The sequence below is a fragment of the Protopterus annectens genome, chromosome 2.part1 (genome assembly GCF_019279795.1).
Source record: "Protopterus annectens isolate FY-2018-M chromosome 2.part1, PAN1.0, whole genome shotgun sequence".
Classification (NCBI taxonomy): domain Eukaryota; kingdom Metazoa; phylum Chordata; order Ceratodontiformes; family Protopteridae; genus Protopterus; species Protopterus annectens.
Window position 1 is genome coordinate 1,558,675,729 of NC_056729.1, and position 23,140 is coordinate 1,558,698,868.

At 41.7% G+C, this 23,140-nt stretch overlaps 1 protein-coding gene across 2 annotated transcripts in view; it reads right to left on the reverse strand.

The window, feature by feature from the left end:
* Window positions 1-23,140, reverse strand: part of PRKCZ (protein kinase C zeta) — a 4,411,399-nt gene that overhangs the window by 1,570,455 nt on the left and 2,817,804 nt on the right. For both annotated transcript variants that reach the window (XM_044063009.1, XM_044063010.1), the window contains one exon: window positions 19,648-19,729. In XM_044063009.1, the coding sequence (XP_043918944.1) occupies window positions 19,648-19,729 (82 nt within the window). The remainder of the gene's footprint in view (window positions 1-19,647; window positions 19,730-23,140) is intronic.

Below are 23,140 nucleotides of genomic sequence, written 5' to 3' on the forward strand. Positions count from 1 at the left end.
AATGTCTAATACAGGAGGTATTGCCAAAGGCCTATGCTGAGTTGGAAGAAGAAGGAAATCCCTAAGCCTCTTTTTTGATTCAGAAAAGTCCTGACTCTCCCAGTGAAAATATTCCCTTAAAGTATGCAACGTCTCTCCAAAAGAGTAATCCTCAGGAGAAGATGCAGATGGGATGGATTCCTCTGCATCAGAATCCTCATAGGGTAGAAGAGAAAATTCCTGATCAGAAGAAATGGAAACATGATCTGAAGATTCATAATCAGTGCCTTGCCTAGGCCTCTTAGCAGGGGAGGGTTGGGAACCCCTGATCAAGGTAATTAAATCCTCTGCCATTTTGATCATCTGTTTTTTAGGCATAGGGGCCTGAGCACGTGGCTCATGCGTTGTTTTTTTACACATAGAAGATGTTTTTGACCTTGTTTTTGAGGCTGACGTCGGTTTAATATAAAAATGTTGAGGTCTTAAAACACCCTCAGAAGCCGGTGCCTGCTCAGCAGCTCCGTACCCATCCAAGGGAGAGACATCCGAGGGTTCAATACTCTGAGAATCTCGTGGCATACCGGACTCCAAATGGGTCTCGGTAGAGGCCTGTGACTCAAAAGTAGCGGGTATCAGGGGCTGCAAAAGCGTCTCACTGAGTACCTGCGAACCAGCGACTGGCTTAGGAGAAGCTTCGTCGTCGGTTTGGACCTTGACGGTCTGTCTCTCTCTTTTTCTTTGCGTTTTTTGTGAACTCCGGTAGTCGGATTGCTAAATGACGACATTTCAGGATAATTAAATCTTGAACCAAAATATTTAGAAGCAAAAATATACCAACGCTTAATACTGCGTTGGTTAAATTTAGCACAAAACTGACAGCAAGGCACGTTGTGATCTGGGCCTAGGAAAGGAATACAGTACAAATGAAAATCCTTATGAGGTATTTGCTTCCCACAAGTAATGCAATTATTAACTTTTACTGACATCGGTAAGGAGCAAGAAAAAGTTTCCCCAATGGGGTACTTAGCTATAGTTTGACAACTTCGGTTCTGAAACTCGAATGCGAAAATTTCAGGAGTCGGCCGACCGGCACTTGCAAACTGCTTCTGCTTCGGGCACTGCGCAGCAAGAAAGACTGAATAAAATGGCATTGGATGCATGTTTTATACCCTTGACAACCTGATGTCATGGAAGTGGAGACAGCAAATGAAGCAGGACCCAAGACTTTGTTATTCAGGCTGACTGAGGGCAACCTGCCAGCAGATTACCCAAATGTAATGACTGCAAACAGTGAAACACGAAGAACATCAGTTCATGCATGTAACATGAAAGTTGGAAACACACATTCAGAAAAAAACTGACATGCATAATGGGTGAGAACAATAGCTTTTTATCAAAACGGCTATGCTTTACATATTACCTTGAAATACAAATGGCCTTAAAGATGCAGGCAGAAATGAAGGTATACCGAATTATATTAGGAAATGCAGAGTTCAAATAGCAACGCAACAGGAGACACATCTGGAAAGAGATGAGCATGTGAATTTGACAAAGAAAAGGATTTCAGGAGGATATTTAGCAGAATAACATGGATAAAGGGGCACTGCTAGTGGGACTCCAGCAGTGATAGAAGAGGAAATAATGGCACATTTAAGGTAGAGAGGGGCTACTGATAAGGGAAAAGGATTACACTGGTCTGTATTTATTTTTCATCAAAAATTGCTATTATGGAGCTTAAAAAAAATGGGAAAAATAATCAGCTTTCAGTGTGGAATATTACTTAGAGGTGGTTACCGGAACTTAACTTGCTACGGTGAGTATGTATTATTTATTTACTGGCATTTGTTTACCAGGAAAGTCCACTGGGCCAAGCAGAGCCAATTTTCAGTGGAGGCCTAGGGAAAAATGCTCCACAAAAACACATTTGGAATATACAAAGAACCACAAAACACATTTAGAGTATACAAAGCACGGAGAAAAAAATCTTATACAGTAGCACATTTAGAATATATAAACACACTTGATAAACTTAATTACAATACAGTACACTACAGTTGAACATAATAGTATGGGTAGATATAAAAAGCTTAGCAAACATGAGCATAACTGAGGTTTGAGATTAGAAAATACATTAAGAGGCTATTAACAGACATATTACAGGAGTTATAGTATATAACAGGAAAAGTGAGGAAGATATAGGAAGGCACTGTAAAGAAATTGAAGGTGTCAAGGGTGAAAGTAATAAAGAAGTAGAGATAGATGTATTAGGAAACCTAGAAGGGAAAATATAACAAAAAAGGTAGATTTCTGAATAAATTTATGAAATTATTTCAAACGGAAAATATGAAATCAGTAGTAGAAACTCAAACAGAATTTACACATTCCTCAAGTTACATTAAGTAGGCTAGACCAGCTAGACATTATATTTCACAGGAATATGTGCATTTAATTTGAAAGCTTCAACACAGATATAATAACTATTTCAGATCATGCACTGATAAAAATGTAGATAAAAATGCAGGGTAGTGAAGTAAAAATGAGACACTGGTGTTTTCCACCTACCTGTTAAACAGAGAGGAATTTAAAGAATGGGAGGAAGAAATTATTCAAGAGTTATTAAGGAAGTTGGAAATATCTTCAGAAGTGATAGTAAAAATAGAATTTAAAAACCAAGTAGAAATAAAAGAGAAAGATATATTTTATGAAGTAAAAGGAATTACTTAGAGGAGCTGACAAAGTCTAAAGTACTGCAGAATGAGAGGAATCTCACAGAACAAGAAGAGATGCAAATGCATACTGCTAAAGAGAAAATAAGGGAATATCTGGATAACATGCATGAGCATAGAAAGAATGCTGTTAAAAAACTATTTTTTATAGTAACTCCAGAGCACCAAAAGTTTTAGCACAAATACTTGGGCAATAGAAAGTAGAAATGGTTGTCGCCAAACTTAGGGAGCCTATAACAAGAAAAATAACTAGAGATCCTGTAAAGACATTAGAGGTATTTCAGAAGGGTTCGGGTGTCTAGGTAGTGAGCCATTTCCCTGTGGTTCATTTGGTTGGGGACACATAGGTTCATAGGTAGGTACTAGGCTATCTGCCCAAAGGCATTTATAAGCCTAGACGGAATGTGTTGGCTTTCGTTGCCCCCTTAGATTGGTTTCCTGTGCCTCTGTCCAGCAGAGCCACTGAAGTGATCCCTGGGGTAAACTTCCTGTTTCCCATCCACTCGTCAAGGCTTCTCTTGAAGAGTGTTAGTGAAAAGCTCTGCCTAATGTAGATTGGAATCTTGTTCCAGAGCATGGGAAGTCTCTGGAAAAGGAATCAATCCTTCCAGTACATCCTAATTACTGTTGTGGTGAGGTTTAGATCCCTAGAGCATGAGGCTCAAGGGGATACGATTTCCTTTAGGTGGAGCATGTCCATCAATTCTGGGTTGGACATGGCCTTGTATGTCAGGCAGAGATCACCTCTGAGTAGGCAGTATGCAACCGAGTACAGCTGGAGTTTCTTCGGTCGAGCTGCATAGGGCATCTGTTTAAGGCCAGTGATCCTCTTGGTGAAGTACTTCTGTGGTCCTTCCTGCTGTTGCAGGTGTCTTGTAAGGTACATCCCAAATGGGGCATTGTACTCTATGATGGGTCTGAAGAGTGATGCATAGAGGGGCACAATGACCTCTTTTGATCTGGATGCAAACCCTTTTGTGATTAGGTGGGCCACATAGAAAGTTTTTCTAACCACTTTGGCAATGTGATTATCAAAGGAGAGATTACTATCTACTTGGGTCCCCAGATCCCTTGTTTCGTCTTCCGTATTTAGGGGGCTACCATCTATGTGGTAATTTGTGGGCACTTTGTTTTTCCAAAGGGGATGACTATGCACTTTTTGACATATAGCTTGAGGCCATGGTTTTGACACCAGGTATCTGTCTCAGTAAGACCTTTTTGGAGGATGTCTGTGTCAGCCGGAGAGTCAATTATAGCCCCTAGTTTGTAGTCGTCTGTGAACTTGGTCAGCATAGTCCTCCTGTACTTGCCTGTACCTCTGAGAAGTATATGCCGAACAGGAGTCGTCCTAGGACTGAGCCCTGGGGAACACCACTTGTAACCGGTTTAGAGTCAGACCTAGCTCTCGCAAAATACAGTTGCGTACCTACCATAAATGTAGATGTTTGAGTGTATTCACTGTTGCAGTCATTACACTTGGGTTATCTTGCTGGCAGGCTACCCCCAGTCAGCCTGAATTCCAAAGTCCTGGTCCGGCACCCGTTGCTGATCTCTTCCCTGACGTCAGTGCGCCAGGGGGTATAAAAGATGCAGCCGATGCCATTTTCTTCAGTTTTTCTTGCCCCAGATGTCAGGTGCCCCCAAAAGGGTAGGCTGTAAAAATTATGATCATAAAAAAGCATGCACATAACCTTCATTTACAAGCAAATACACCACATACGTTGTAAAGAATAGATAGGTACAGATAAGTCCCAGCAAAGAAAAAGGGGGATGGTGGGAGGGTAACCTGGAATGCAACAGTGAATACACTCGAACATCTACATTTATGGTAGGTACACAACTGTACTATGTCCATCGTGTTTCACTGTTGCAGTCATTACACTTGGGTTGAATCCCAAAGCTGAGGTTGGGCGGCTGGGCCTAAATAGAGTTTGGAGTGGCTATGAGGCCCTGCAGAACTGCAATGGCAAAGCCTGTTCTGGATTTAGAGTACAGAGGTAAAGGGTAGTGCTTTGTAAAAGTGTGCACTGAAGTCCATGTTGCAGCCTCCAAAATATCCTTGGTTGGTACTCCTCTGAGGAAGGCTGCTGAAGTGGCTGCTGCTCTGGTTAAATGTGGCCTAATGCCCTTGGGCACTGATTTGCCATGTTGTGAATAGCAGAAACGAATGCAGTGGCCTATCCATTTTGAAATAGTCTGCTTTGAAATGGCTTTTCCTTGGGAACCTGCAGCATATGCCACTAAGAGTTGCTCAGTCTTTCTGAAGGTTTTAGTCTTGTCCAAGTAAAAGCGTTGCTGTCTGTGTATGTCCAAAGTATGCAGAATTCTCTCCCCCTTATTCTGTGGGTTTGGATAAAAGGTAGGCAAATGTATGGTTTGGTTAAGAGCCATGCTGGACACTACCTTAGGCATAAATGTTGGGTTTGTCCTTAGAGAAACCCTGTCCTGATGGAAAATAATTAAAGGATCCACAGCCATTAGTGTCTGTAACTCTGAGACTCTTCTTGCTGAAGTTACTGCTAGGAGAAGAGCGGTTTTCCATGACAAGTATTTTATCTCTGCTGTATTGGCTGGCTCAAAAGGAGGCAGTGTGAGTTTTTCCAAGACAAAATTGAGGTCCCATGTAGGCATTGGAGCTCTCCTTGGAGGTCTTATGTTTTTGGCCCCTCTGAGAAACTGTCTTAGCAGTGGATGAGAAAATAGGTGGGTCCATATTGTAATGAGCTGAAAAGGCAGAGGCATGGATCTTAATTGATGAGAAGGATAGGCCTTTGCCCAGTATCTCAGTTAGGTATTGCAAAATCTGAGGAATATTTGGTTCAAGTGAGTCAATTCCCTGCGCTTGGTTCCAAGCACAGAATCTCTTCCATTTTTCTGCATAAGATTTTCTGGTGCTGGGCCTCCTGGCCTCCAAAATAACATCCATAACTGCTTTAGAGAGAGGTGTGTTCTGAATTATTACATTATCCGCCATGCAGCCAGATTTAGGGTTCTGAGTTGACTGTGCAGGATCGGATTGTTCTGTTGGGTCAGCAAATGAGGTATTAGAGGCAATGTCCATGCTGGGCCTTGAGACAAGCTCTTTAGGATTGGGTACCAGTGCTGGCGTGGCCAGTCTGGGGCAATCAGTATCATTTTTGGCTTCTCTTGTCTGACCTTTAGGAGTACCTTGGAGAGGAGAGGCAGAGGAGGGAAGGCATATACTGTAAGGGATTTCCAGCTGAATGAAAGGGCGCCCACTTTCCATGCTTGCTTGTGATAAGTCCGAGTGCAGAATCCCTGTAGCTGGCAGTTGTGAGGGGAGGCGAACAGATCTATGTCTGGGCATCCCCATTTCCCTGTTATCATGTTGAAGATGTGAGGATCCATGAGGTTTCTGCTTAGTTCGTCTGCCAAAGTATTTGTCTTTCCTGGCAGGAATTGTGCTTGCAGATGTACTTGATAAGTCAATGCTGTGTTCCACAAAGTCATGGTTTGCCTGCAGAGGGGGTAGGAATGTGTGCCCACTTGCTTGTTTATGTACCACATGACTGTAGTATTTTCCTTCTTTATCAGTAGTTGTCCTGGATGAAGTAGGTCCTTGAAGACTGTCAGGGCATTTTGTACAGCTTGCATCTCTTTTTGATTGATATGAAGATGCATTTGGCTTCTGGGCCATGTGCCCTGAATAAATTTTCCTGCCATGTGCGCCCCGCAGGCATAATCTGATGCATATGTTGTTAGTGTCTGCCTGGCAGTGGGTAAGGTGAATGGCTGTCCCTTGTTGTGGTGACAGGCCTGTGCCCACCATTGAAATTCCTGTTGCAGGCAGGGAATGAGAGTAATTACTGTTTCCAGGCTGTGGCAATGTTCAGTCCAAACACTTTTTAGGTACCATTGTAGTTTCCTCATATGCAGTCTTGCATATGGAATTAGTAGAATGCAGGATTCCATGCAGCCCAGAGCCTGCAGAATTTTGCTTGCAGATAACTGGGTCTTTGTTGTCATGTTTTTGAAATAAGAAGTCAGATGCCTTTGTTTGTCTGGCGTGAGAAAAGCCATCTGGGCAGATGTATTTAAGCTTGCACCCAGGAATATTATCTCTTGAGAGGGTACTAGTTTTGATTTCTTTTCGTTTACTGTGTACCCTAGGCAAATTAGTAATCTTTTTACAAACGCCAGATGCTGTAGAAGAATGTCCTTTGTCTCTGCTTGAATGACGCAGTCGTCCAGGTATGGATATATTTGAATTCCTTTTTGTCTGCAAAATACAATTACTGGTGCCAGGCATTTTGTGACGACCCTGGGTGCAGTAGATAAGCCAAAGGGCAGTGCAGAGGATTGGTAGTGCATTGAGCCAGCTATGAATCTGAGGTATCTTCTGCAAGATTGTCTGCTTGGGACATGCAGGTATGCCTCTTTGAGGTCCAAAGTTACAAGCCAAGCCTTCTTGTCCAGCATGGGCAAAAGCTGCTGTAGAGTCAACATTTTGAATTTTGGGACGGCCAGAAAAGTGTTTAGAATAGACAAGTCCAGAATTGGTCTCCAGGCTTTGTCCTTTCTTGGTTCTAAGAAAAGTCTTGAGTAAAATCCTTGTCCCTGCTCTTGTTGGGGCACTGGCTGAATAGCCCCTATGTCCATGAGAGATGAAACTTGTTTTTGTGCCTCTTGCCATTGATTGCGTGGCAGGTCTGGCATACCTTTTGCCTTTGGAAGGGTGTGAAAGTGGAACCTGCAGCCCTGACAGATTATATTTAAGACCCATTTGTCCAGGATGATCTTGTGCCAGTTTTGGGGAAAAAGTGCTAGCTTTCCCCCTAAGGGTGCTGCCAAAAAATAAGTGCCTGGCATTAGCAGAGGGAAGTCATTGGGACTGTTTTCTATAAGGCTGTGATTTGTCTTCTCCGCTTTTGGAGGTAGAAGCACCCCATTGTTTGGGCCTGTATGAGGCCTGGGGCTGTTGCCTGCCTCTAGGGCATCTGAATCTGCCTCTTTGTGGTCTCTCTGACACTGGAAAGGACCAGTTCTTAGAGGGCCAGTTCCTGCTAAATCTGGGTGGCTGTATCTGTAAGAAATCCTTTACTGTCTGCATAGATTTTGCCTTATCCTCCATTTTCTTTAACAGCTCTTCTGCCTTAACACCAAAGTATCATGCTGTAATGGAGCATCCAATAATTTTGCTTTAACATGATCAGGCAGATTATGTTCCTTTAAACAAGCATGCCTTCTAATAACAGAACCTGTAACAGTGGCCCTGCACGAGGCCTCCAGTGAATTATAGCCACATTGCAAAGTATGTTTTCCCACTTGTTCAGCTGCATGCAATAAATCCTGCAAATCTTTGTTCTCAGAACATTCAGAATTTGTCAACATTTTTTGTTTCAACAAAGACATTAAGTATTGCTGATATTTGAGCATATGAAACTGACAATTTAAAGCCCTTACAGCCAAGGTATCAGAAGTGTAAACTTTTTCCCCCATCTGTCCAAAGCCCTAGAATCTATGTCTGAGGGAACAGGGGTTTTGGCAGAAGCAGCCTTGACCCCTTTGGGACCCTGTGAGATAGTTTCTGGGTCAGCAACAGGGTTTTTGTAAACCTTTTGTAAAACATGTTGCCATGTGGTTCTGTCCGTGAGCCAGTTGACAATCCATCTCGTGATGTAGGAGTTTATGTTCAGGCTGGTGAGCTTGTTTATAATACCAGAAAGGGGAATAGTGCCGAAGGCCTTTGCAAGGTCTAGGTAGGCTGTGTGGACCACCTTTCCCTCATCTATAGCCTTGGTAACCGTCTCAAAGAATTCCACCACGTTAAGGAGGCATGACCTGCCCTTAACAAAGTCGAACTGGGCAGGGTCCAGTGTTTGGAGATTCCCAATGTGTCTCTTAATGAGATCCATGATGATGCACTCCATAGCCTTGCAGACCAAGCTAGTCAGGCTTATAGGGCGATAGTTCCCGGGGTCTGTTGTGGCTCCACCTTTGTGAAGCAGAATAACCATTGCTGTGTGCCATTCTATGTGCACTTAGCCTGTGGAGAGGCTGAGTTTGAACTGTGTGTTTAGGTGAGGGGTTAATTCATCTTTGAGCTCATGTAGGATGCAGCCTGGGAAACTGTCTGGTCCCATTGATACTGTGTTTTTGTCTTTGGAGAGAGCTGTTTTAACCCGAGTGTCATGTGATTTCTGGGGCAATACATTCTTCTGGTATGGTTATGTGCCCTTTTGGGGGTGAGGGGGAGGTGAAGTTTGCACTGAACCTGTCTGCCAGGATGTTGGCGATATCGGTCGGTTCAGTGTATTTTGTGCCATTCTGCACTAACTGCGAGTAGATCTGGGAATTGCCACTTAGATTCTTGACATAGCTGAAGTGACTTTCAGCTGCATTGAAATATGGCTGTTGTGAATTCCCTGTGGGTAAACAGAAGCACACACTGCAATGTTCACAGCTTTAATAATCAAGTGCATGGGAGTGGGGACAGAAGAAGTAATGAGTGTTGTGCACGGTGTACAGTACATGCTTGTGTAACTGCAACATGTAGAAGTGTGCTACAACACGGAGGAAATAATGCACACTACTGTAGTCATATTTATGTTCTAGTATGCATTTTAGGTAATGTTCCCTAGATACTGTGAAGGGGTATTGGTTCACACACACCAATTATAAAGACACTGCCCACTGTGCACTGCATTTTTACTGCTACTAACACGTCCACTGGCCAGCCTGCTGCTGAGGCCTGCCATACTGCCTGCTGTCTCATGTTGCCTTGGGGGCCATGGATATTATTTTCCCCCTGTGCATTTGGTTACTGCAGTTGTGGGCATGGCACTGCCTTCTCTTTGCCCACAGGGAATTCACAGCAGCCATATTTCTCTGCAGCAGTATGTCACTTCAGCCATGTGTCCCCAACCAAATGCACCACAGGGAAATGTCTCAAAACCTAAGTGCCTGAACCTATTTTGAAAATGCTATGAGAATTTACATGAAGCAGAGAAATGTGGAAATAAAGAAAGAGCATAATGGAAATATTTACGGAAGATTTAATTATGCCAAAGTTAAAGGCAGATGAGGCTCAACAACTAACAGATAGGATAGGAGGATATGAGATAAAAACAGTGATGTAAAATCAATCCTTAGTAAAGTCTCCAGGAGCAGACAGTACTCCTGTAGAAGTTCAGAAGTTAGGAGGGAAGAGAATGATTAAAGATCTAGAAGATTTTACTTAAAAGTATTTTAATAGGAGGGAAAGCGTCAACATATTAGAAGAAAACTGTGGTGACTGTATTAGCTAAAGATAGTAAAGACCCATCAGACCCAGTTTCACATAGACCCATTTCAACTTTAAACCATGATTATAAAGTGTTTATGTCTATACTAGTTAAAAGAATGGCAGAGGTGTTACCAAAGTTGAAAGATATGGATCAATGTGGTTTCATGGAGGGGAGGCAAACATTTGACAATGTTAATAGAACAGCGGTTAACCTGAGGAAAGCAAAAAGTAAGAATATTCTACTATTGTTACTGGGGTCTTGATGAGGCTAAAGCATTCAACAAAGTAAGTTGGGATTTTATGAGTAAGGCAATGGAAGCATTTGCATTCCCTGCTAAATAATGTGGTTAATTAGGGGGATATATGAAGGATCAGAAGCAAAAATTAAAGTGGGCATGTTCCTCTTTGGTAAGTTGTGTTTGAACAGAGGAAACAGGCAAGGGTATACTCTTTCTCCTTTCTTATTTGCTTTACTATTAGAGCCACTGGAGAAGAAAAAAGGGACTCAGAAATGCAAGGATATAATTTGTATGGAAATCAAGAAAAGTTGGGTTTATTTGCAGGTGATTTTCTCTGGTTCGATTCTCAGCTGGGGTGCCTTGATTGTGGAGTTTGCATGTTCTCCCTGCGTTCGTGTGGGTTTCCTCTGGTTCTCCAGTTTCCTCCCACAATCCAAAGACATGCATCTGGAGCATTTCTCCTTGGGCCTCCTTTGTGGTACCTAACAAATCCAGAAAACGACATCTCACTGTTATGGATCATTTTTAGACAGTTTCAAGTCTTTGTAGAACATAAAATTAATGAAGACAAAACAAAACAAAAGCTATAGCCACAGATTATGTACCCACACACAAACTGGTTCAGCAATATCCATATTTATGGGGACACAATAACATGAAGTATTTAGAAGTATGGATTAAAAAGGCTTCTATTATGGCAGATAGGGATATGTGGGAAGAGACTACACAAAAGATAAAACTGACACTGGAAACTCTTGTTTATGAACACTGGTAGTAAGGTATAAACAGTGAAAACGTTTTTAGTCCTTTTAGTTTTGTGTATGAGTTAGAAATACTTAAATACTTTTATCAACCAGAAAAGTTGTGCTCTGTAATTCATAAAGAGTTGAAATAATTTATCTGGGAGGGGAAGAGTTATGTGGGATAAGTTGATCTTTGGGATAAGTTGATCTTTTCAAAAGAACAAAATGACCTAGTATTACTTGATCTGAAAGGTTATTTTAGAGCTATACAGTTAAAGCTTATACAGTAACACAGACAGTAGGTTATAATTCGAAAGGGATGATGATGAAATAAAACAGTGGGATACTGGATGCAGATCTTTAGGAGAAAAATAATCATATGGAATATTACATTCATAAAGTATTAGAAAGTATTCTAAGATACAAGCCAACATGAGACTGGAGGAAGGAGATTTTGCCAATAGGGATGATTACAAGTACAGGTACAGAATATAGGGAACAGAAGGTTGGAATGTACTGCAGAAAACAGGCAAAGGAACCAAGGTACTGGGGGCAATAAACTAGAGGTGGAAATGTAATAGAGTGGGGGATGAGGCCAAGAAGACATTTGGACTGCAGGCTAGAGAAAGCCTTCTCTACTAGGGAATGACAGCAGAGTACAGACAAAGAGAAAGGGATAAGGAACCTTAAGTGAAAGATCTGCACCACGTACTGTTTTTAGTTGAATCTAGAAGAGAAGCTTCTGTTAAAAAAGGATAATTAGTAGGGTACATAAACTAATGCATGACAATGATAAGACTCTCTCAGAGAAATTTAAAAAAGATTGGGAGGATACACTGGAAAGTTATTTACAAGAGAACAATGGGAGGACTTTTTTACACCTCGCAAGTATGCAACAAAGTCCAGAAGGTTTAGGGGCTATTTTGGAAGTGTCTGCATAGGTACTTTCAAGTATTTTCCTCAGCTAGATAGTAAATGTTGCAGATGTGATGGGAAAGAAAGTGATAACTGGGAACATATGTTTTGGGAGCATAATCAGTTGGTAGATTTTTTAAATTTCCTACAGAGTACTCTGTCAAAAATACTGGATGAGCAAATGGCTGTAACCAAGGAAATGATTCCTGCTGTGGATTCATATTGCTTTAGGTCCAGTGCTTCACTTGTGTAAATATTTTAAAATTCTTTCCATCAGCAGTGATTTTGTGACGTTCCCTAAAACTCAGGCTACAAAAAGGGGAGGGTTTGGTACAGAGGTTAATTTCTTTACCTCACAGATATATGGTACAGGGTTTATGTCTAACCACTGGTTATTAGGTAAGCTTGACATATGCTGCAGACTTGTACCCTAGTATTTACCTACAAACTTGAGGGTTAATGTAATGGTTAAGTTGTTCACCTAACAGACACACAGCACAGGGAAGGCTTAAAACAGCCCACAAGGGTAGCTACCCTAGTACTTACCTATGAACAGCTCCAGCCTTCTGTCCTTGCTTCATTGGTAGTGACAAAGTAATTGTTCAAACACAAGCACACTAAAACAGCACATGAAGGAACTAAATGGGAGGAGAAGTCAGAGATGGAAAACATAGCTGCAAACCTAAAATAATTCTGGCTTGAAACAGAATAATGCTAAGCCACTGTCCATCAACATTTTAACTTTCAGTGTCAGTGCCTCACTGTCTAAGTAATTTTAACTGCAACAAACTATAGTTTCTGCCAAAATACCTTTGACAATAATTCTCAACAATAAAGGTGGTGCAGTGGTGCAGCAGTTAACGTGGTTGCCTCACAACAAGAGGTTCTCTGGTTCGATTCTCAGCTGGGGTGCCTTGATTGTGGAGTTTGCATGTTCTCCCTGCGTTCGTGTGGGTTTCCTCTGGTTCTCCAGTTTCCTCCCACAATCCAAAGACATGCATCTGGAGCATTTCTCCTTGGGCCTCCGTTGAAAATAGGCTCTGTTCAAGTCAGATTTTCCCAGTCAACAATTGTTAAATAAAAAAAAATAAATTAAATAAAGATTTATTTAAAATGCACACCAAACTTCTTCTGTCCTGTGCTACATTTAAAATTTCCTACTTATTTAACATTTGATAACTGGGTAACGTAAGCTAGTCCGAGAACCCTTCAGTCACAGCCCCAAACTTATGGCTAAGACATTACTTTTAAAAGCAGCAGTAAGCAATATATACAACTGATATGGAAACATCCATCTATTTTCTGATAACCTGGGACACCAGCAACTTTTCCAGCAATCAATGAATGCAAGGCATTGGAGCCCTTTCTGGATAAGGTATTGGTATGATTTTGCACACAGACACACACACATTTCAAACACTCGTACACTACACTCTCAGTTAAGAGAAATCTCAAGAATGACAATTCACCTGTTGCGTATCTACAGCACCTTGAAAAAAAAAACATTTTCTAAATAATGTCAGGCAAAACATTATGCCCAAGTATGTGTATGTCTGTATAAACATATCTATACCTAACACACACACACACACACACACACACACACACACACACACACACACAATTATAGACAGCAGTAATATATAACGTGTACTATGAATAATGCCTCCCTTAGTAGAACAGCACTCTGTGCACAGAAAATATGTGGGTCTGACTACTTTTTAAACAGCAAACAGAATATGACAACACTATGAAACAGACGGAACATGCCAAGAGGAAAAGTACAGTTGTGTACACTTACCATAAATGTAGATGTTCGAGTGTATTCACTGTTGCAGTGATTACATTCAGGTAATCTGCTGGCAGGTTGCCCTCAGTCAGCCTGAATTCCAAAGTCTTGGGTCCTGCATCGGTTGCTGTTTCCTCTTCCATGATGTCAGGGGTATAAAATATGCAGCCGATGCCATTTTCTTTAGTTTTTCTTGCCCCCGATGTCAGGTGCCCCCAAAAAGATAGCAAATATATATATATATATATATATATATATATATATACATATATATATATATATATATATATATACATACATACATACATCAATATAAACTTTACCTTCATCTACAAGCAAATACACCACATAGGTTGTAGAAGATAGAGAAGGAATGACAGGGGGATGGCGGGAGGGTAACCTGGACTGCAACAGTCAATACGCTTGAACATCTACATTTATGTATGTTTTCATGTTTCACTGTTGCAGTCATTACATTTGAGTAGAATCCCAAAGCTATGGTTGGGAGGCTGGAGCTAAACAGCATTAGGAGCGGCTATAAGGCCCTGCAGAACTGCAGTGGCAAAGCTTGCCCTGGATTTAGAGTAGAGAGGCAAATGATAATGCTTTGTAAAGGTGTGAACAGAACTTCCAAGTAGCAGCCTCTGGAATGTCTTTGGTTGGTATTCCCCTTAGAAAGGCTGCTGAAGTAGCTGCAGCTCTGGTGTAATGAGACCTACTGCCCTTGGGCACACGTTTACCATGGTGTAAGTAGCAGAAACAGATGCAGTGGCTTATCCACTTTGAAATTCTTTGCTTTGAAATAGCCTTGCCTTCTGATCCTGCAGCATATGTCACTAGTAATTGCTCAGTTTTTCTTAGAGCTTTTGTCCTGCTCAAGTAGAATCTTAGCTGTCTGTGTACGTCCAAGGAATGCAGAATTCTCTCCCCCTTGTTCTGCGGATTTGGATAAAAGATTGGCAGATGAATTGTTTGGTTAAGAGCCACACTGGAAACCACCTTAGGCATAAAAGTAGGATTTGTCCTCAGAGATACCCTGTCTGGGTAAAATATGATAAAAGGCTCTACAGCCATGAGGGCCTGTAGCTCTGAAACTCTTCTTACTGAAGTAATTGCTAGTAGCAGAGCTGTTTTCCATGATAAGAACTTTATATTAGCGGTAGCAGCTGGTTCAAATGGAGGTAGGGTGAGTTTTTCCAACACATAATCGAGGTCCCATGCAGGCAATGGTGATCTTCTAGGAGGCCTTAAATTTTTGGCTGCTATAAGATACTGCTTTAGTAAAGAATGAGAAAAGATTGGTGGCTCTGTATTGTAATGAGCCGAAATGGCAGAGGAGTGGATTTTAATTGATGCGAAAGATAGGCCTTTGTCAAGCATCTCAGTTAAGTATTGCAATATCTGAGGAATATTTGGTTCTGCTGTATCAGTTCCTTGTGCTTGATCCCAAGCACAGCATATTTTCCATTTGACAGCATAAGATTTTCTAGTACTAGGCCTTCTGGCTTCCAAAATAACATCCATCACAGCTTTACTGAGAGGTGTTGTTTGTATGACTACACGATCAGCCATGCTGCCACGTTCAGAGTCTGTAGTTGATTGTGCAGAATCTGATTGTTTTCCTGGGACAGTAGTTGTGGTCTTTGAGGCAAGGTCCAAGCTGGGTATTGAGACAAGTTCCTTGGGATTGGGTACCAATATTGGCGGGGCCAGTCCGGGGCAATTAGTATCATCTTTGGTTTCTCTTGTCTGACTTTTAGGAGGAACTTGGGGAGAAGATGCAGAGGAGGAAAGGTGTAAACTGACAGGTTTTTCCATGACTGTGGTGTTGTCCGTCTTTATCAGTAGTTGTCCTGGATTAAGTAAGTCCTTGAAGGCTGTTAGGGCATTTTGAACAGCTTGCATCTCTTTCTGGTTGATATGTAGATGCATTTGTTTTGGTGACCATATGCCCTGAATGCATCTTCCTGCCATGTGGGCCCCCCAGGCATAATGTGATGCGTCTGTTGTTACGGTTTGGCTGGCAGGGGGTAGAGTGAATGGCCGTCCCATGTTTTGGTGACATGCCTTTGCCCACCATAGAAACTCCTGCTGCAGGCAGTGAATGAGAGGAATCATTGTTTCCAGACTGTGAGAATGTTGACTCCATAAACTTTTTAGGTACCATTAAAGTTTCCTCATATGCAGTCTTGCATATGGAATCAGTAGGACGCAGGATCCCATGAAGCCCAGAGCCTGCAGAATTTGTCTTGCAGAAGACTGGGTTTTTGTTGCCATCAGTTTGAAATAAGTAGTCAGTTGCCTTTGCTTGTCTGGCGTGAGGTAAGCCATCTGGGCAGTTGTATTCAAGCTTGCACCCAGGAATGTTATCTTTTGAGAGGGTACCAGTTGTGATTTCTTTTCGTTTGTGTACCCTAGGCGTGTTAGAAACCTTTTCACAAATGCCAGGTGTCGAAGAAGGGTGTCCTTGTTCTCTGCTTGAATGAGAAAGTCATCCAAGTAAGGATATATTTGTATACTTCTTTGTCTGCAAAATGCAATTACTGGTGCCAGGCACTTTGTAAAGACCCTGGGCGCAGTAGAAAAGCCAAAGGGCAGTGCAGAGAATTGATAATGCATTAAGCCAGCCTTGAATCTGAGGTGTCTTCTGCACGATTGTCTTATTGGGACATGCAGGTATGCCTCTTTTAGGTCTAAAATCACCAGCCAAGCATTCTTGCCCAGCATGGGCAGAAGCTGCTGCAAAGTCAACATTTTGAATTTTGGAATGTCCAGGTATGTGTTCAAAATCGATAAATCCAGTATTGGCCGCCAGGCCTTGTCCTTTCTGGGTACCAAGAACAGTCTTGAGTAAATACCTTGTCCTTTTTCCTGTTCTGGTACTGTCTGAATGGCCCCCATATCCATGAGGGACGTAACCTGTTTCTGTGCCTCTGCCCATTGATTTATTTGGCAGATCTGGCCAACCATTTGCCTTTGGCAGAGTGTGGAAATGGAATCTGTATCCCTGTGATACGATGTTTAGTACCCACTTGTCCTGGGTTATTAACTGCCAATTTTGAGCAAAAAGTGCTAATTTTCCCCCTGTGGGTGCTGCCAAAAGATAAGTGGTTGGTGTAGGCAGCGGGAAATCATTGGGATTACTTTCTGTAGGTTTGCGCCTTTTCTCCTCCAGATTTGGAGGTGGAAGCGCCACATTGCTTTTACCTGTATAAATCTTGCACCTGGTATCTGGAACCCTTAGGGTGTCTGGATTTGCCCCTTTGAGCTCTGTCTGACATAGGAAAGGACCAATTTTTTGTAGGCCAGTGCCTACTGAATCTTGGTGGCTGCACTTGTAAGAAGTCTTTAACAGTTTGCATAGACTTAGCTTTGTCTTCCATTTTCTTTAAAACCTCTTCTGCCTTAATACCAAACAGAGAACCATGTTGTAAAGGTGCATCTAGCAATATAGCTTTAACATGATCTGGCAAATTTTGTTCCTTTAACCAGGCATGCCTCTTAATCACAGAACCAGTAACTGCAGCCCTGCAGGAGGCCTCTAAGGAATCAAAACCACATTGCAAAGTATGCTTTCCAACTTATTCAGCTGCATGCGATGTTGTTGTCTCTTTTGGCTTTTCCCGGGTAGGGGTCGCCACAGTGGAACTCCGGTCCGCTCATGATTGGCAGTAGATTTTTACGTGCCGAGTTGCCGGCCCTGACGCACAACCTTCAACGAAGGTACGCCCATTCACGCATGTCTCCACACAAAAGATGCTCTAGCTGAGAATCAAACAGGACAATGTCTAACTGTGAGGCGACAATGCTACCGCAGCACCACCACCGCAGTTCTGCAATTTTTTATTTTCTGCACATTCTGAAATCAACATCATTTTCTGTTTCAGCAATCCCATAACATGTTGTTGGTACTTAAGCATATGAAATTGACAGTTTAAGGCCCTGATTTCCAAGGTTGCAGATGTATAAACTATTTTTCCCCATCTGTCCAGTGCCCTTGAATCTCTGTCAGAGGGGGTAGGATTTTTTGCTGTTGAGGCCTTATCTCCCTTTGGACCCTGTGAAATAGTTTCAGGATCAGCAGCAGGGTTTCTAAATAAAAATTTATGTGAGTCAGGGACCCTGTAATATCTGTTAGGCTTACTGGGAGCCAGAAGTAAGGAGTCAGGGGTCAAGCTTGACTCCGAAAACACATCAGCCACAATGTCTAAAACAGGGGGAATGGCAAAAGGCCTCTGCTGATGGAGAAGAAGGAAATCCCTGAGTCTCTTTTTTTGATTCTGAGAAGTCTTGACTCTCCCAGTGAAAATGCTCCCTCAAAGTATGCAAGGTTTCTCCAAATGAATAATCCTCAGGAGGAGATGCAGATGGAATAGACTCCTCAGCATCAGAATCCTCATAGGAAGGTATAGATAATTCCTGATCAGAAGAGGAATCAGAAGAAATAGAAACCTGATCTGAAGATTCATAATCAGTGTCTTGCCTAGGCCTCTTATCAGAAGGGGGGTGGGTACCCCTGATCAAGGTAATAAGGTCTTCAGCCATTTTGATCATCTGTTTTTTAGGCATAGAGGCCTGTGCACGTGACTCATGCGTTGTTTTTTTAGTTTTAGAAGTTGCTTTTGTCTTTGGTTTTGCAGCTGTCATCGGTTTGATATACAAACCTTGAGGTCTGAATACACCCTCAGAAGCCGGTGCCTGCTCAGCGGCTCCGGACCCATCCAAGGGAGATACATCCGTCGGTCCAATACCTTGAGTATCTTGCAGTATGCCGGACTCCACATGGGTGTCGGTAGAGGCCTGTGACTCGAAGGTAGCGGGCATCAGGGGATGCGGATGCGCCTCACTGATTACCTGCGAACCAGCAACTAACTTAGGAGAAGCTTTGTCGTCAGTTTTGGAACTCGACTACCTTTCTCTGTCCTTTTCGTTGCATTTTTTATGTACTCCGGTAGTCGGATTTCTATCCAATGACATTTCTGGGTAGTTAAATCTGTTTCCAAAATACTTTGATGCAAAAATATACCGACGCTTAATAGTGCATTCGTTAAATCTAGCACAAAACCTGCAGCCAGGCACGTTGTGATCAGGGCCTAGGCAAGGAATACAGTATAAATGGAAATCCTTATGAGGTATTTGCTTTCCACAAGTAATACAATTATTAACTTTTTCTAACATTGGTAAAAAACAAGAAAAAAGTTTCCCCAATGGGGTACTTAGCTTTAGTGAAGACTTCGGTTCTGAAACTCAAACTGGAATATTTCAGTAGTTGGCCGACTGGCACTTGCAAAATGCTTCTGTTTCGGGCACTGCGCGGTAAGAAAGACTAAAACAAAATGGCGTCAGCTGCATGTTTTATACCCCTGACGACCTGATGTCATGGAAGAGGAGACAGCAACCGACGCAGGACCCAAGACTTTGGAATTCAGGCCGACTAAGGGCAACCTGCCAGCAGATTACCCAAATGTAATGACTGCAACAGTGAAACACGAAGAACATCTACTATCAACTAACTCTGACAGTAATACATTTTTTTACTATCAAAGTTCTTCATCAACTTTACTTGTTACAAAGATAGGAATAAAAATAAAACAGCACAGTATATTTTTATGTGCAAACATCACATAAGTATATTTTAGGAATATAAAAAAGTGCAGTGGAACTGAAATATAAACCATACAAAAACATGCACGAGAAAAAAAAAACCCTAAGATACACATCAATACAACTACTGCCTCAAGCTGGCATAACAAAGGGTCAAATGTCAGTAATAAAAGTATATGAGCGGATGGTTTCTATTATTACAGCGGTACAAATGTATACGCTTATTACCTCTTAACTCACTGGAGTGACCCTGTCTGGAATTCAGCAACATGAACGATACATACCTTTAAAATATGTTATTAGATATAATGGCAATGTTGTATCACAATTCGGGAGGAAAGAAAGCAAAACTGATAAAACAATATAATCCTCAGAGTCTTTCTAAATAAGGAAGAATAAAACCTACTGCCATCATTTTCTTCTGAGGGGAAGTCCACTTCGTCATTCCTATCATCGACTGGAGGCTCTGGGGAAGGCATGGCAGGATCCTACCAAAGGAACACAAAGTTGTATGTCTTTATTTCTAAACATGCATTTACACATAAGCAAATCAAAAACATATACATCTGTTGCACTTACAAACATGAAATAACAACATATTTTATTCACTGAAATAAAGTGTCTTAAACTGATATAAGCTCTAGCACAGATGCTATAAAATGTTTATTAACAGAAATTACTGCTCCATAAATAAGTGTACAGGAACTACAGTAAGATTAGCAGGGTAGTACTGAGCACCCGGAAGAAATTACAAGCATAAAGCTTCTGTATGCTTGCCTAACCAAAGCAAATCACTATGTTTTGTAAAGGGTGAATTACTCAAACTGCTGTAGAAGAGGTCATGTATTAAGGCAAGGTTTCTAAAATGGTTAGGTCAGTATCTTGGGGTTTCCCTGACTTTTCTGAAGACCAAATCAATTTAAATTTAAAATAACAAAGGCATTCTAACTGAAGCTTAGGTTCACAGGAACTTAATAGACTACTGACCTACCTATGAACCTATATGGGTAACAGAAAATACACACCTGGGATCACTTCATTGGCTCTGCTTGACAGAGGATCAGTTAATTAATCAATGGGGGCTGAAAGCTGAAAGCCGAGTACCGACACACTCTGGCTATACTTATAAATGCCCTCGGGCAGATAGCCTAGTACCTACCTATGAACTGTTAGGAACTTAAGAAGCCTAGCCTTACATTCCCGTGGTTGTTTTTTGGCCCTCGTGTTTTGTGTATGAGTAACCCAGAGGTGGGTGTGCTGCTACATTTACTTGCTGCTCCTATCCAGGACAGACACTGTTCTAAACCTGGGATGGATTTACAGTTCCCCATCCATCCAACAAAATTACATTTGAATAGAGAAAGTGAAGTAATTAGCTTTATTTGAAGTGGAAAACAGTTCCACAGAAGCAGTAGTCTATAGATACTACCCCCTCCAACATGTTGTATTTATCTTGCAAAAGAGACTGAGAACCCTACCACTGGACTTAAGAATGTGCAGTAGGTCAGAAAGGATAAGGTATGTTGATCCTTTATACATGCAGGGACAAGACCTTGAAATGATCTGTATAACTTTTGTGACTTAGGTCCTTGATTTCTGTAGTGAGAAAGCACTGTAGACTCTACTTGACTTGACTTAAGAGTTTGGACAGGTACACATTGAAAGGGGTATTGTACTCGGTGATCAGCCTGTTGAGAGCTGAGTACAGTGGAGTGTCTACATTCTTGGACCTGGACGCCATACCATTTGATATAAGCTGTGCAGAGTTCCTTACTATAGTGGATATAGGGTGTTCAGGGGCATTTCACTGTCTACATAGGTTCCCAGATCCCTAACACCAGGATCAACTTTCAGGGGGTGTTGTTGATGTGATAGTTACAAGGGAAGTCATGTTTGTCAAACAATACTATTACAGATTTCTTGACATTTAGTTTTAGTCTTTGGTTTTGACACCAGCTATTTGTTAGGGAAAAGCCTTCTTAGATGATCTTGGCAACCTCTGGGGAATTAATGATGGCATCATCTGCAAACTTAACCATAAAACCTTAGCATTTGCTTTGTTTTTTGACCTGGTAAATAAATGCCAAAAAGGAGTGGCTGAGGGACTAACCCTTAGGTAAATTGCGAGACACAGGTCTTTTGGAGGAGGTTGAGTCTTCCACCGTAATTTCCTGGGTTCTACTTGTGTGCCAATTAGCTATGCAAGGAGTTGCATTTAGCTGTGAGAGTAGGGAGTTGCATTCAGCTGTGAGAGTTCATATGCAACACACCCAAGTACGGGGATGGTGCTGAATGACTTTGTGAGGTAAAGATACATGATGTATACTGATTTGCACTCAACCGCTGCTTCAGTAACCTTCTTGAATTAGTCAACCAGGTTAAGTAGGCATGATCTGCCCTTAACAAATCGAAACTGGATTGGGTCAAGAGTTTGTAGGTTACCTATGTTATTATTTCTGTAATGATCCCTTCCATAGCATTACAGATGAGGCTAGTTATGGGTCTATAATTACCTGCATCCACTTACACCCCACTTTTGTGCAAAGGAGTAATTAATTGTTGTTGTCCTCCATTCATTCAGTACAAAGCCTATTTGGATGTTGATACTGAATAGTCTCTTTAGAGGGTCTGCCAAGTCAGCATTGTATGTTGTTTAGTCCCATATAAGTAGTGTTCTTAGTCTTGGATAGTGACACAAGGACTTGTTTTTGAGAGATTTGAGAAGACGCTGTATATAAGGGTATATTATCTGGAAGTACAGGAGGGGAAAGGGTGTTAAAATTTGAGTTAAATCCTTCTATCAGTAGACTGGCTGTGTCCTCTAGGTCTGAGTATGAGATACTAGATTGTGGGGTGCAGTGGCTAACATTGCTGCTTCACAGAAAGAGGTTCTCCAGTTCTATTCTCGCCTGGGGTTCCTTCTGTGCGAAGTCTACATGTCCTCCCTGCATTCGCGTGGGTTTCCTCACACATTCCAAAGACATGCATCTGGAGAATTTCTCCTCAGGTCTCCATTGAAAATAGGCTCTGTTCTAGTCGGAATTTCCAGTCAATAAATGTTAAATAAATAAATAAAAATAATTTATTATTAACTCTGCACAGTGCCAAGCATTATTTTTGAGGTTTACAACAAAGTAAGAAGGCTTTGAGGTTATCCTTCAACTGGGTGGCTATTTTTCCTCATATGTGACTTTGGTTAATTTGATCACTGTTTGGATTTTGCTGTTAAGTTTAGCAGGTACCATTTTTGGCATGATGAGAGAGAAACATATTTTTGCATGCAATTATTTTTTTTCTTTTATTACAGAGCCTGTTTACGAACGGTGGTGGTGGTGCTGTGGCAGCGTTGTCACCTCACAGTAAGACGTTGCCTGTTTGATTCTCAGCTAGAGCGTCTTCTGTGTGGAGACATGCGTGAATGGGCATACCTTTGTTGAAGGTTGTGCGTCAGGGCCAGCAACTCAGCACGTAAAAATCTACTGCCAATCATTAGCGGACCGGAGTTCCGCTGTGGTGACCCCTAATCGGGAAAAAGCAGGAACACATCTAGAGCCTGTTTACTGCATTTCCTGTGTTGCACTTAATTTAAAATAGTTTTTTTCTCTAAAAACTGCATTTTACCTGATTTTGGCCTAGAACTCAAGTGTGGGGTCATTTATTGCACTGTTGTGATTATTTTGCTGCTTGTGTATCTCTGCTACATTTAAACTACAACAAAAAGAAAAAAAAACTAAAAAATCCTGCTTTTTTCCCACTTTCTGAAAGTTAAGAAAGTTCAGTTACAGATTTGCTGTTCTGAACTGTTTGGAAGTTTCTAGAAGGCCAGTGCTTGCTTGGGCTAAAGGGAAGTCTCTGTGCTCACCAGTGGGAGTGGTTAACACTAAACAGCCTGCCTGTCC